The 15,881-nt window shown below is 39.2% G+C and overlaps 1 protein-coding gene across 1 annotated transcript; it reads left to right on the top strand.

The window, feature by feature from the left end:
- Positions 1-20: 20 nt before the first annotated feature.
- c9h4orf33 (chromosome 9 C4orf33 homolog) lies at positions 21-4,191 on the top strand. The gene is made up of 6 exons (XM_054604794.1): positions 21-235; positions 581-774; positions 2,063-2,123; positions 2,216-2,267; positions 2,366-2,565; positions 3,307-4,191. Exons 2-6 carry the CDS (start codon positions 594-596, stop codon positions 3,401-3,403), a joined length of 591 nt encoding a protein of 196 aa, XP_054460769.1. The 5' UTR covers positions 21-235; positions 581-593; the 3' UTR covers positions 3,404-4,191.
- Positions 4,192-15,881: the final 11,690 nt, after the last annotated feature.

Genomic DNA, 15,881 nt, shown 5'->3' on the forward strand with positions numbered 1-15,881 from the left:
AGCGAAAAGGTTCCGCTCTGTGTCAGGAAGCTTCAGTCGGATATGTTTTTGAAGGATGTGTCAACTCAAGAAATCCGAGCTTTTTAGTTTCAGTTTGTTGTTTTTAATTAAATAGAAAGATATATTGTTTACATCCCGACGAGCTTGTCTGGTTTGTCAGAAAGTAGCATTGATATAACGTAAGATTTGCTTAATAACCTCAGCTCACATTGATCTGAGTCCACAAGAACGCCATGTAAGTTATTTTCCTTATCAGGAAGTCAATTTTACCATCTTGACAAGTTCATGATTTACAGAACTGTATTCCTTAATAACCTAATTAGATAACAAGCTTCCTTAAAGAGCCGAGCAGGGTGAACATTGAGACACAATAAGCCCAGCTGGAGCACAATTGAGACTATTTTAATCCAGTGAAATCTTTGGAGTATTGACAATATGGGGGTAGTTCTTGCTCTACAATTTCTGACACTTATCCATGTTCTGCTATGCTGTGAATCTCTGTAAGTTTGCAGTGTGTTTCTCCACCGTGTCATTATGTTACATTGCAGAGTCTCATTCTGATTTCAATTTTTTCTTTCAGTCCTTTTACACAAATGCAGTTTTTGATCCAGCACACTTGGGATAGCAATCCTGTGACTCATGACCCTATCAGGATCAATTTCTCTCCTGGGCAAGGAGGGCTGAAGATAGAGATGTTTGGTCCCTTCTTCAACGACCCAGCAGCCCCCGCAAGTCCACCTGGTCAGCCTTTCCCTGGACTCTGGGATTATGAAGGTGGGTGAGAAGGTATGAGCTCAGGCGACGCTGTCTGTATAGTAGTGCATTACACACCTTGCTGGACATGCAAATACATCTGTAGGAAGAGCTTTATAGTATTTACTGACAAAACCATGATGAATGTCCATAAAAAAAGTGATTGCAAAAGTTTGATCTTTAAAAAGTAAAATCTCTGTAAAAACGTATTAATATTTGAAGACGAATTAGTATAGATAGAGATAAGTTGATAACTACATTTCCAAAGGTTTTTAATGGAATAACTTTAATGCAATTTAAATAATCATAATAATCAAGTTCCTTGAATGAATGCTTAGCGAGATAGTTCAACATTTTTCAACTGTTTACTGCTTTCTTATCGAGATGTGTGTGTGTGTATATATATATATTTATCATATCTGTCTGTTCAACATTAAGTTAGCACTTCAAAATCTCACTAATTTATTAATGTTTGATCCTGTTTCCTTTAATACATGTAAAAAAAACAAAGTGTAAAAATGACATTCATGTCATTATGCCGAGTTAGGCTAACAACCTCTGAACTCCAGCTTGGTATCCGTTATCAATCTTCTAATCTAACTCAAACTCTTGTATCAGCAAGGAAGCAAGTGAGCGTATTTTACAAAATGTTTAACCTTTTTTACTGATTATAATAAAAAATAAAAAAATATCACTCTCCAGAATTTGGAGTGTCGGTTAACTGAAGTTTATAAACTTCACAAAGGTTACATTTATGGCCTAAAGTAAAAGGTTGGGTTATATTGCACAGGTGTTTCTTTTATGGTTCCCATCCCCAAAAGTTGCATCATAACATTGGTATTGCAGTCATGATTGAGGGATTTAGTCTGTATGATGCAATTTTAGGCAATTCTCAAAGGTGTTATACAATAATGATAATAGTCCAATGAGGTTTGAGAGACTAAAGACTACCTCTGTTTATGAGGCCATAATAGTAATTGCATTATCATTATTATGGTGACACAGCAATTAAACCCTGTAATGAGGTTGAGTAATAACAATCATATCTAATTGACCTAAAGTAAGTTCGATTTCCGGTTAATGAGCCCCACATATTTGACCTCATTAATGTTACTTAATAGATTGGAAACCAACCCCATTATGATCTAGGGAGATAATGAGCATGCTGTTAGGTGAGCCGGTGTGCTGGTCTTCATATCTTATTTGAAAGTTTGTTGTAATTTTTACATAGTAGCTATAACTCACACTCAAATTATTTGATTATTGTTATTATTCCTCATTCAATGGTCTATATTCTTCATCACCTCAGTTGTGGAGTCCTTCTTCCTTGACAGCACCACAGAAAATTACCTAGAAGTGGAGTTTTGTCCGTAAGTACAGAGCTAAACTGTTGTAACATCCAGGTGACTATATGTTTATAGACAATATTAAAATAAACACACAAAATTTGTCTTAATTTTAGACATGGACAGCACCTCATATTATTGCTATCAGGAGTTGGCCAAGCATTCCAGGTAGGCAGATGCTTAGAGAGTTATTACACGGGGCAGTGGTGCTTTGAGTTAGGTTTTTAAGTATTTTTTATTGTTGTCTTGTTGCCTTCTTTCTCCAGCAACAACTACCCATGGTGTTTAATGCCGAGATCACAGGGGATAGGTGGATGGGTGAGGCTCTCCTCCCCTGGTCGTACTTCCCTCCCAATATCAACAAAATGAACTCCTACGCCATCCATGGCTCAGGAGAGAATCGTACATATGAGGCTCTCTACCCCATCCCCAAGGAAGAGATAGTGGAAGGCCAAAAACCCAACTTGTGAGTATGCTGATTCCCATGAGTACAGTTGTTTAAGGTCCATGTACACAGTTATTATTCATCGGCAAATGTTTTGTTCTAAAGGGTAAGTCCAAGAATTTAATATTGCACATTTTTCTGAATTTGGGGGCCTTGTGAAAGACAAATTTATAAAAGAGTGGTCAAAATCAAAGCAGTAGAGGAGGAGATATCATGACTTTCAGTCCATAGTGTGGTTCAAGCTCCAAAAACACTGGATCCCACATTTCCCATTATGCAATTCAACGGTGTCTTTAGTTAGACTTCCTCTTATTGGTAGATGTTCACATCTTTCAAACTCCAACCCCCAGTTTGTAACAAAGCTTTCTGTAGCAAATTTAGAGTCTGAAACTCTAGCCAAGATAACCCAGATAAAATCATGAGTATTTTGATGACATCATCAGGGTTATTTTCTTAGATTTTAGAGACCTTCCTCAAGAGCGGGAAAGGACATTTTACAACAGTTTTTCACAGACGTAGCTGTAGTTCTCATTTAAGTGGGAAATCGTTGGACTGCCCCTTTGATTATTTTAATATTTGCAGATAGACCAAAATAAGTTTTGACAGGCCAACTTGCAATTTCAAGATAAGTCAACTTTGATACAACCACTTGCTAGGTAATTACACTCAGGATTAGATGTGCAGTATATGCGTGTATGCCTGTGCAGGTGTGTATGTGAGAGTTTTGCGCATTCTTTATGAAATTCTCCTTCTATCTCTTAGCCACCGCCTAGAGTATTTCCAAAATTTCCGCCTGCAAAGCATCATGGGAGAAGGTTGGATCCAGCCAGAGTCTGATCTGTGGATAGGAAAGCCCTGAGCTGTTCAAAGCTCTTCTGCACGCACACACACACACACACACACACACACACACACACACACACACACACACACACACACACACACACACACACACACACACACACACACACACATACACACACCGTGGCGGTGCAATAGTACAAACACTCATTGATGGGAAACAAAGGGCAATCAATCTTTATTAGTTAATGATGCCAAACGATATGACACGAAATAGCTTGTCGGAGACTATTAGATTTCACACACACCTCTACATCCACACAGTTACACACACATGGCAAGGTATTGAACGTCACCCTAATTTGCCTCGGCAGAGTGTGACCTACAGCGGTTATACTGTGGATGGTGGCAAGAACTGGTGGCTTTGACATTCGGCTCCTGTGTAGCCTGTACGTTTTTACTTCAGTGAGATAGGCCACAGCCGGTTCTTATGATTCTTTGCCTTGACTGTTAAGAGACACACAGGCACGCACGCGCACACACACACACACACACACACACACACGCACACCACTGAAGTGAAAAATCTGTTCTTCAGAGATACGTTCTAAAGCTTTTCAATTAGTGTTGTACTCTATATAGATCCTTATGCAACCATTTCACTATCTTTATTGAATGCCTTTTTCAATTAAATATGTTAACATATAGATAACATATTGGTGATAAAGTGTATTGTCAATTTTTTTTTCTCTACCATTGTTTGTGATTCAATGTCACTTTAATTGTATTCCTCATGTGTGATTATGTTTCAGTGCCATGTTTATCCATTAAAATAATGCTCCTTCACTTTGAGAATATGATTTTTTGCTTTATTGCTGAAAGTTAGATAAGGTTACTCGGTAAAGGTACTAGTACAACAATTTAAAAAAAAGTATAAATAAAAAAATCAATAACTTGTTAAAGTCCTTCATTCCAACTTCGAATTAAGTAACAGTACACAAGTAGTGTCACCATAATGTATTTTAAGAATCAAAAGGGAGCTATTTCTCTGCAGGAAAAATTTCCATTATTATTAGATGGTTAGTACTGATGCATCAATGTGTAAGCAATGTGAAGTTCCAAATTCTGGATGTAGCTCCCTAGTCAGACATGAGAGTGGTATCAATCCTGCCATTTAACTCTCTGTAAGACACCGACTAGGCTCAGTTCCCAAAACGTCAAACTAGTCCTTTAACTTGACCACTGTGGAATATATGTCCTCTCATTATATCCAATCATGTACATTTGGATTATTAATGACCAATCAAATTAAATAGTAGGTTGAAAACTGCTTGGAATATTAAATTGACTCATCCTGACACTCGGAAGTTCATCCCCCCCTCATATAGCAAATATCAAAGTCCCCCTCACTTACTTTTCAAACCTACTTCTAGAGTAGAGTTGAGATCACAGGCCCTCTGATCCTCAACACACACCGGCACACACACACATGATGATTGATGACTCACAAATCTCTGTCTTCCCTCCATGACCCTGCAAGTCTTTCCCCCTTGCCCCTGCTGCAGCGCCTTGTAGAGCCTGTGTATTTATCAGAGGCTCCTCTCAGATCACTGGCTGGCAAACCGATTCTCCTGACCAGGAGCCGGGGAACTGATTGATTTTCATGTTGGATGTGTTGCTCTTCGCAGTGGCAGCCCAAAAGCCCACATTGAGCCCAATCAGTTTTAATTGGCATTCTCGCCTTTGAAATGCGTGCCGTGATTAGGCCTAGAGAGCCCACTGCTTAAGCCCCCTCCTTATGATTGCCCGCGGTGTCTTGCCACCGCACTGCACACCATTCACATGCACACACACGCTCATGGAGTTGGCACATTGTATTTCAGCAGCATGGCTCCTACTCATAACATGTTGACCTAAAAACATGTTTCTGGACACAGCAAGAGTAAAACAGAATCTTCATGAAACACTTTGATGAATATACATGACTATACCCACCCACCTGGGTGCAGTCAGAGGATGTGTGTCCCCACTAAGGTTTAAACCCAGCTCCCTCTAATTAGTGTGAAAAGATGAGAGGGGAGAGCAGAACAGGTAGCTGCCTCTCCTCTACCGCCAAAGCCCCGGCAGACGAGCAGACACAAGAGCCGTCAAATCCCCCCTCAGAAAACGAGACCAGCCTGCTCTGAAACATTCAACAACGGCTTAAGGGTGATTCTGCGTGTCAGAAACTTTCTGGTGATCACCCCAGACCTAGTTTTTTCATCCTCCAAGAGACGTGGGTCTTATTGCTTCCAAGTTTAAAGAGTGTTTGAGGGTATGAAATGAGGATAAAGTTGTGATGAAAAATAGAATGGGAGAGATAAAGTAGTGATCTCAGAACATAAAAAGAAGGAGAGATTGAAAAAGCGAAAACGGTAATGACTTTTCCTTAAGGATTCTGGGATAGAGAGGCAAATGAAAGATTCATACTGGAGCTAATAAGATACTGGGACAAATCGTTGCCTTTTGCAGGCCAAAAAACTGTATCAGATTGTACAGTGAGAAATAACTTATCAACACTGTGCAGTACACAATCCTAATATGGCCGGCTTCCAATTTACCACATCACACAAACAGAAGCAAACTTTGATCAGTGTTCCTGTGGGACTTTATCTTACCTATCTCCAAAGAAATAAACTGAAAGCATACTAATCTACAATCTAACGACCAAGGCTAAACCAGTCATAAAATATGGAATCACACCAACAGAGCTGGGTTGTGTCAGTATTCCACTAAGGTTAAAGTGAATAGGCTTATAATAAAGTCCAAATGGAAGATAATATGACATTCCAGTGTTTCGCTGGACCAACTGAATGCTTATTATGTTTGTCTAAATATTGTCCAACAAGTCCATCATTATTGAGAGGGCTGCAGGGGTGAAGGATGGGAATGGTGGTGCTAGGAACAAATATCTGGACCTAAATGCTTCTGCACTGTGTTTGTGTTTGTGTGTGTGTGTGTGTGTGTGTGTGTGTGTGTGTGTGTGTGTTTGTGTGTGTGTGTGTGTGTGTGTGTGTGTGCGTGTGCGTGTGTGTGTGTGTGAATGTGTGATGATACAGGTACAAATTGCAGTTGAAGCTGCGTACGATGATGGCATGGGCAGAATGCGGGATGAAGCTGTAAGAGGCTGGGGAGAGGAAAAAAGAGACACAGATCCAAGCGAATGCCAGGGACATTAATAAGGGCCAGACGAGTTCTACTTCTCAAAAACACTGCAGTGAGAAGGAGAAGAGAGAATGAGGGGTATACAGAAAAAAGAAACAAGAGCAGAGGGGTTTCATTTCAGAAGAATGCTTGACAACCATTTGCAAACTACACCTCCATAGATATGCAAAATATGTTCAGGTCAACATGAAGACAAATTACACACAGATAGACACATACCAACGGAAAGTTTACTCTACTCGCAACAGATACATACAGAAATTGCCTTTATGTGTATGAATCATTGCTCTTATAGGCATTAACATTTTACAGTCAGAAATAATAATTAACTATTACTTCTGCTTTATATACACACACTTATACACTCCCATCAAATACTGCTGTTGAATTTATTTGTCAAAAAAGGGAATGGGATTCATATGTTATCATTGCATACACATTACAAACAAATTATATCAGTGAGAGCGTGAAAGAAAGTAAATTAAGCTTTCTTTGTTATCAACACAGAATATAAATCAGGAGTTTTTGCCTAATCGATTCCATTATATTCCCACCTGCCTGCAGACTCTCTCGTCCATCCGTGCATTGTTTATCTTAATTTTAAGCTAGATGGATGAAAGAGGCTGTTATTGGATGTGAAGCCCGCTGAATTCCATGCTTTTTAGCAAGCACATTAATTGCCAATTAGATGTGACACAGAATTATTATAGAATATTTGTTGATGTACAATAAACTCACAAAGGAGCAAACTCTTGTTACAGGAGTTTACTTGTTTTGGAGATGAGAAATGGTGATATTCCTTTGTTTTTAATAGCAAATAGACCGCATTACGCTTGAAGGTAATTTATGTGCAGCTTCATATTACTGGCCGTAAGTGAGCAAGTTCACTAACTCTTAATTGGGAAATAAATCACACTGTTGCCATAGTAACAAACACTTAAAAGTGGTAATGGCAAAATGAGCGCATGCTTATAGTGTCTCAGCACAGTGGTGTGTGTGTGTGTGTACATGCACTTGTGAGTGTGTCCACTCATGCATGTGTTTTCAGCCCCTCCAGCTCATTACTAGAGAGCCTTGTTAGTATAGCTGCTGCTATGTACTGTACATGGCTTGCCGTTTAATTCCATTAAGTCTTGTTTTGTCCGTATTGCTCATACGGAAGGAGCTGCGGGCCTGCTCGCTTAAAACACTGACAAATGTTGAAATAACAATGTAGTTATTCACATAAAGTGAACCCCAAAAATAATCACATCATTAGGTGTCACAGTCTACAAATCATTTTTTTCCCACCAAGTCCGTTTTTATTATTTAGCCCCTTTCTCTTTCTACTTTTTAAAATATTTCCCACTTTCATTAATTTCTCCTCTTCCCCTATGTTCTTCTCCTGGGCTCTGTCCTCTACTCTCTAGTCCCCTTCAGCTCATGAAATGGATGGAGGCAGAAAGGGCATTAGCGTAGATGAATGGGTCGACTGCCAAACACAATCTGGCCCACTTCAGTAGACAATTTAATATGGACTCGCCCACAGTGCGGTTACCCTGCCAGGGCGCTGCACTAAATCTCACTTTGAATTGCTATGATGGATACAGATGTGACAAAACGTGTGTGTGTGTGTGTGTGTGTGTGTGTGTGTGTGTGTGTGTGTGTGTGTGTGTGTGTGTGTGTGTGTGTGTGTGTGTGGTATCTGTGCATTCCTGTGTTTGAGTAGGCATGATGGATACAACAGACGATCGACAGACGGGTGAGCTGTGAGAGGCAGCAGTGATAATTATAGTATTTATCTGGGTTAGGTTAGGTGTCATGGCTGCCTGTGTTGCATTATGAACAGTTAAAAGCCTGAAGTGACTTTCAATGGTTTCCATCAATTCAACACCTGTAACTCACTTTCAAAAGAGAACAGACCATGCATGAAAGAGATGAAGTGTAATGAAAGTGAATGTCTTTGAATGCAGAAAGTAGACTGTTGTGGCCTTATGGTAATTATAGGATTTAATTTCACTAGAATATAAATCAATGAGGAGAATAGTGTAAATTAACAGGAAATCAACCAAGATGAAAACAGAATTTATTCTGCTTTGAAAATGTGCCATCATTGACAAATTATGATTTATCTCTGACACATTTTTAGCTGCAATCATACTTAAATTTTCCTTGGAATTTTCTTTCTAATTTTGCACTTATTCTTACAATTTACAAGAACGAACAGACGTAAACTGACATACCAGATTATTTGTTAACCATTGAAGCCGTCCTTGATAACTGTTTGGAAAAGGGCACTAACTTTAACAAAATACAGGTGATTGGATAAGTTATCAGTCTATCACCGTCTATAACAAGCTAACTTTAACCAATCAACCTACAGAAACTCTTGCCACAGTCTGTCAGGAGAAAAGAAGAGTGAAAACAACTTTTTCCATTGAGACCATTCCTTCTTTGCTCTTATTACAATGAAGAAATGTTCTCAGTACTTACAGGTTTGAAATAATTGCAGCATCTACATTAACCTCTTTAGCAGCCGCCATTGTTGTTTTGAACGAACAGGGGCCACTCCATTTCGCATCGCACACACCTAAACCATCGCCATAGCCTTTCCATGTGATTGTTTGATCCTATGATCCCGCAATACTTGCGTGACTTTGTGATATTGCAAGAATCCAGCTGCTGGCAAGGTAAGCATGGACATGCCAGAAGTTGATAAAACTCAAAGAAATAAGGCAACTAGCTTCTTTTGAGTTTAATCAACATTAGGCTATAGGCTGAACTCATTTTTAGAAGTTATCTATAAGTTTATTCATACCTCTGTTTGGTTTATTAAACTTAAAAATGCTAGTTTTGTCGAACTATATTTTTTAGTTTAAAGGTTAACAACATTCATATCCAATATTTATTTGTGACTAGCACAGTCCCAGAGGGAATTATTCAAAATAATCTTAAATACTACCGGTTTTAAAACTGCAACTAATGCAACAACTAACTGGTGTAATTATGTTTGATAATGAAACTGTTATTTAGTCAGCTGCAGCCAAAGAAACAGGCAATACTAAGTGGCTTTGGTCTGAATAACCACTGCCACCCTGTCCTCTAACAGCATCCTATTAGCCAAGATAAGGGACAAATCAATGGTTTGAAAGTCACTGGATGATCAGTGCACAGCCATTTATCTCCACTGACTCAATTAAATCTATTGCTCTCACTAAGCAGATCAGTCAGTACAACTGGAGCACTGCATTTCTAAGTGACAACTTTACTAAGAAGCCCTAATTGCCTCTTATTACTGGAAAATAACATTCATTTTAAAAATGACCATGTGTTACTCTAATGCCCATAAATTTGTAGCAGTTGTGAATAGAAACAACTCTCTTCCACAGCAGCCTACCAGGGTGATAAATTGTCATACGTGCTGCTGAACTTTGACGCAGTAGCAGTTAACCATGCAGTGACGCATCAGGGCAGACAATTGATATCCTGTGGCACTATGGGCCAACCAAAGTTTGCTCTTTTGTTACATAGGACACATTTGATCCAGTTAGGTTTGGTTTCACATTGCAATTATGCTAGCACACTAAAGAAGTATACATGACATACTTACGCCCTTTCGTCATCACCTATGGGAGCTGCGTTCCTCTTTATGTGCATTTGATTGGTTTACAGACGGGCCCTCAAGAACTCTTGGAAATATTTGTTCAAAAGTTTACAAATAAAAAAGAAAATTCTTCTCCTTTCCGAATGTACCATCAGGACTCATTTGGTTGCGTTGGGTGTTTTTTCCCCCGCTTCTAACTGTTTCATTCCTGCTTTGTTTTGTTTGTTTTTGTGATTAAGCCGAAGTCCTAAGTCGCGTTACCCCCAGCAAAAATACCTCCGCTTATTAAATTGATGCTCTACTTAATAACCGCAGTGTTATTTCAAAGCAAGCGACTAATAAGGCTGTTTGGAAATGACTTCCTGCTTACAATTCCTAGTAAAACTATTAATACTGCAATACTGCACTGTAAAATCCCGCAATCAAACGTTTATTTCAAGTGAAGAGCGAAAGAGAGGCAATATTCACACAATGTATTTAAATTTCCATAATCTTTCAAGGTGGAGGTTTCAATTGGACCGTTTAATGAATAATAATGCATCATATTTTAATTGTTATATTCTGTTGGTGAAATCTGATTCTGAAACGTAACCAGTATCTCTTCCTTTGTGACTTATGTGTGTGACACAACTATATTGTGGCAGGTGTATTGCTGAGGACCCAAGGAAGCACAGTGTTGAGAGCGAAGTTGTTTGTATAAGTGGTTCTTGAGAAAGTTGCATACAGCAACAGCACATGCCAAGCGTTTTGAACAAGCACTGCACTAGTTTTTTGAGGAAATATGCTTTTGGTGTGAGTTACATGAAGAAATACCACCCTTTATCTGTACAGTGAGAATGAAGCTACTGCCAGCAATTGGTTAGCTTAGCTTAGCACTAACACTGAAAACAGGGGGAAACAGCTAGCCTGGCTCTGTCCAAAAGTAGCAAAATCCCCAGTCACTTTAAAATGAAATCTGTTCAAATTGTTAGTCAATTTCAGCCTTTTTCCTTCTTAAGTAGAATTATTTTTGATGAAATGATGTACCATCTCAAGAACAAACATCCCAGTACTGAAAAAAGCTAATTATGACTGACTGGTGCCATCATGTTCCTGTCTGTCAGAGGTTAGCTCACCAGCTACAATAGTTTACCAATAACCCTGAGAGCAGTCACTATGTCTCCAAATATTTTATGAACAAGCACAGATGACTTTCGTTTTTGACATTTTCTGGCGTGACCTGGCCTTTATGCTGATGAAGATTTTAGAAAAAGGCCACAGAGCCCCATGAATGCAAGAGAGCGATGATGAGCTCATGATGACAGACTCTGCTATGTATCCCTCTCCAGTATCTGGGGCACAAAGTGACAGTATCAATGGCCCCATCTGACCTACACCAGCAAGGATTTATATTATGCATTCATATGTGAAAGGAATGGGATCACCCACCTCTTATTATATAGCCAGATCTGTGCATGGTGGTGGCATGTTGGACAGTCTCCTTGGCAGACTTAAGACAGCACAGCGAGCATTACAGACTTTTCTCTTCCATCAAGCAGACATCCACAATCAGTTCAATGGATAGTAAATAAATATTCCAGAAAAAAAGAGGACAAGGTGACAAGAAAGAAATCCTTACAATGGAGGCTATCCAGCATCATAGTGGAGTCACTGTAAATGACAGCACCTTGGTAAATACCTTGGACTCAAACCTTGGCAACAAGAACAGATATTAAATTTAATCACCAAGTCTTAGTTTTGGTTTGAAAGCTGGAGAATAAAAGGCTTGCTCACCTGCATAACCTGCTCAGTTGTTAAGAAATAAGTTACTTAATTCATGAGTTTAAACTGGATCATTGAGATGGATGGTAGTACACACTAAATAGTATACACTGCAATGAATTTAATATACTGAGCTCTGAACCTTCATCATGTTGACATTGTGTCCTTTTCATTTCTACTCTTGAGGGAACGTATCTTTTAGCGCTGCTTGCTTTGCAACTTATAGTTGGTAAACCAAGAACAGTGAGCATGTTCCGAGTCAGAAAACTGACAAAGAAGTGTTGCATAAGAAGAAGGTCATAATGTGGAGGGTCAATATTCAGCCTTTGATTTACAGCTTTGAAAGGATTATAAGTAAGTTTCATCACATTAAAGTAGTGCCTCCTGGAGGGCTGGCATCTTTGATATGAAGATGTGATCAGAATTTGATCGGAGAAGAACAAACAAAGTGCAGCAAAAGGAGAGAGGATATACAAAGAGATGGTAGAGAATATTATAAAGTACGAGAGTTGAAATTGGTAAGAGGAAAAGCAAATCCAACAACACAAACAGCACAGAAAGGGAAAAAATAGGAAACAGATGAAAGCAGAAAAAACAGAAAACTTGTCCAACACAAAGTAATCGTGCGGGAGTAAGAAATAGAGGGCAAGCTTAAAGAAAAAGAGTGGAAGATAGAGAATATAAATGCTAAAAGTCAAAACCAGGATTCTCCTGGGACACTGCAGAAGAGGGGAGGTTTGCAAAAGGGAGGAAAACTGGCCGATAGAGATGTTTTATTTCATTTTATTATTATTTTTCATCATTGCTGATGTTTGCCGGCTGGCAACCAGTCAAACTGCTGATCAGAAGCAGCTTGGTGATGAGTGAGATAAAACGTCTCCACTTTCACAGATAAGACAAAACTGGAATATGTTTTATTTTACCCTCTTCATGTTACTTATCTCCGTTTCCAACTCTTGTTTCCCATTTCCTCTCCCTCTTTTCTTCCCCCTATTTTTCTTCTCTTTCATCCCTGTCGCTCTCTTCTTCCCATGTCTGCATCCTCCTCTCTCTTCTTATCGTGCCCATAAGGTTTTCCTATCTAGCTGCCAGTCAACTCCGATGCCAAGCAGACACTGATAAAGTTCTGACATCTAACAGCAATTAACTAAAGCTCAGTGTCTCCCCTCAGAAGAAAAAAATAATGTTTTGTCTGCATTTTGCCACCTGTCCTTTCCATCTCACTCTGAGCCACCTTGTGAATATTTGATCAGAGTGGTCTAACTATTGAACCTACCATCACAGTAACAGGAGAAGATGGCTTCACTCATTCGCTCTGTGTTGTGTCTCTCAGCGTTTCTGTTAAGAGTCAGACTTGGGCAGCATGGCTAATCACAATTTTAAAAAGTAAGTGCATTTAATTTGGTTAGCAAGTGTGCACGCACGTGGTTCGCTGCGTGACTGAGTGAATGAGGATAAACTGTCACAGCTGCTCTGCTCCTTTCCAGCATTACACGGGTAACGTGTCAGCGACTGGTAATAGCTCATTCGCTGCTCTGAATTAAAACACAATCACCTAATAGGAGTACAGGGAGAGAGGCGGGATCTAACAGGATTTATGAGAAAATGAAAAGTGATTGGATGTGAAGTTTGAATTAGCAGAAAGCAGTCTGGTGTCAGACTCTATGAAGGTGACTGACTGGACAAGTGAGCGGCCGACTCTCAGTGGACCAAATCCCATCCAAAACCTGTCACTCAAATTAGTGTGATAGGTAGGCCCCTCCCAGTCATTAGGCTGGGCAAGCAACTTGCCAGATATTAATTATGCTATAGTTTGAGTGGCCTTACATGCCCTTTTCTGCTCTTCATGTGAATGTAAGTCATCTGTTCATCTGCATGACTTCACTTTGCTAAAAGTTCAAATCCACTCAAAGATAAACCAGTTTTTAAAGGGGACATATTGTTCTCATTTTCACTTACTTGTATTTTATGTTTCTACAAGAATAAGTTTACGTGCTTTAATCTTCAAAAAACACATTCATTTGCTCATACTGTCCGTCTAAATGTATTCACCCTCTGTCTGAAACGCTCCGTTTTAGCACCTGTCTCTTTAAGCCCCCTTCCCAACAGTCTGCTCTCATTGGTTTCTTCAAAGGTAGTTCTCCGTGGGTGAAGATACTCAGACGGGGGGGGCATCATCTTCAAATGAGCCTGCATGTGATGTAGCAAAGGGAGCCAAATCCGAATGGCTTGTTGAATCATATATTTGCTGATCTAGGCAGCCAACAATAAACTGCTGAGGTTGTCTTATTTCACTGTTTGAGGGTTGGTAGGCACTCCAGATACTCAGATGTATGTGTACATTACATACATTGAAAAGGTGAGTTTTTTCATAATATGTACACCTTTGCTATGCAAATTTTGAAATAAGAAATAACACAATCCTCCTCTTAGGTATGAAAACTTTAAGTCATAAGCAGAAAAAGGCATCCTCGCTCAATCCTATACACCCAGGTAATTTGCTGACTTGATCTGCTATGATCAGTATCTTATGGTGTCTAACGTAAGGTAATGTTAAACTTTAGATAGCTGTGGAACTGTGTAACTGATATTGATAGGTTTGCCGACCACATGACTACTCTTTATTTGTGTCTACCTGTTACACAAAGTGTTAAAAGTTTATCTGAAAAGTAAAACAACAAAAACCCTATGCCAGGTTTATTTGTGGTCTCAGCCCAATCACATATTTTGTTGGCAGTAGCTTTAATCAAAAGGAAGGTTTTTTTTCCAGAAGTTTTAGAGGATACACCAATTTCTTAACTGCCAGTAAGCAGAAGTCTATAATGCAATTCTGCCACATGACATATTGTTTTGTGACTTAGGTGCGATAAAAGAAGACTTTTAAAACACTTTCTCAAGGCCATTAAAAGAAATTCAAAGAAACCAAGTCATGACATTCGATCCTGCAACCTTCATTATTTACCTGACTACGGAGATGAATAATGCCTTTGTCTTTTGGTTGAATATTCTATTTTCATCCTTGAGAGAGTATGAGCCATGTTTTTGGGCTGCAGGCAGCCTTGTGATTTGAGTGGGGGCCATAACCGCCCCCTAAGACGGGCCCTTATGTTTATGAGCCAGTTAGATAATTAGTAACCCTATATGTTTTGATACACACAATATATTTTATCTGATGCAAAAAGACTATCTTGACTCATTGCATTTTTTTCCTTTGTTTTCTTGTTGTTTATAATGTATTGTTATTATAAATCATATCTTGTAAAATTGCTTTTTCAACAATATGTCATATCATATGTATTTTCTTTTTTGTATTCGTTATAGTATTGTGATTTTTAAAAAAATATTATATAGGTGGATGCTTCAGATAAGCCCAGTGGGCTTTCTGCCTCTTCCTGCACTGTAAAATCATGTATCAATGTTGTGTTTTTTTATATTTTTCAATTGTGCAACTAAACTAAACTAAAAACACACTTTTGGGCTGGGGGGTACACCAAAAAGTGACACAGTGGCATAAAATACTTTCATCAAGTCGTTCACCATCATTTCTTTTTTCATCTTATCTGTCCATCCTCACCACTCAGCCATCATCTGTCCCTTCATACATCAGTGGGTGTCTTAAACAGGCCCTATTATGCTATTTTCCGGGTGCATATTTTTATCTCAAGTTACACTTACAACATGTTTATATGCGTTAATGCTCATAATCCGCCTTGTATTTCTCATTCTGGCTGTCCTGCAGCACCTCTTCTCACCCTCTCTCTGAAATGCTCCGTTGTAGCGCTTGCTCCTCCCTCCAGAAAGCAAAGTCTGCCCTGATTGGCCAGCTACCCCGCTCTGTTGTGATTGGTCAACGTTTCAAATTTAAAAAAACTCTTCTTCCGGAGCTTCAGCTCCTTCTCTCTCTTTTGTTGTTTGAGGGCGGGCCAAACTAGACGGAGAGTTTTACCTGACTTCTGTAACATTATGACCTCATAAAGTTACGGAAGTG

The sequence above is a fragment of the Anoplopoma fimbria genome, chromosome 9 (assembly GCF_027596085.1).
Source record: "Anoplopoma fimbria isolate UVic2021 breed Golden Eagle Sablefish chromosome 9, Afim_UVic_2022, whole genome shotgun sequence".
In the NCBI taxonomy this organism is placed as follows: Eukaryota; Metazoa; Chordata; class Actinopteri; order Perciformes; family Anoplopomatidae; genus Anoplopoma; species Anoplopoma fimbria.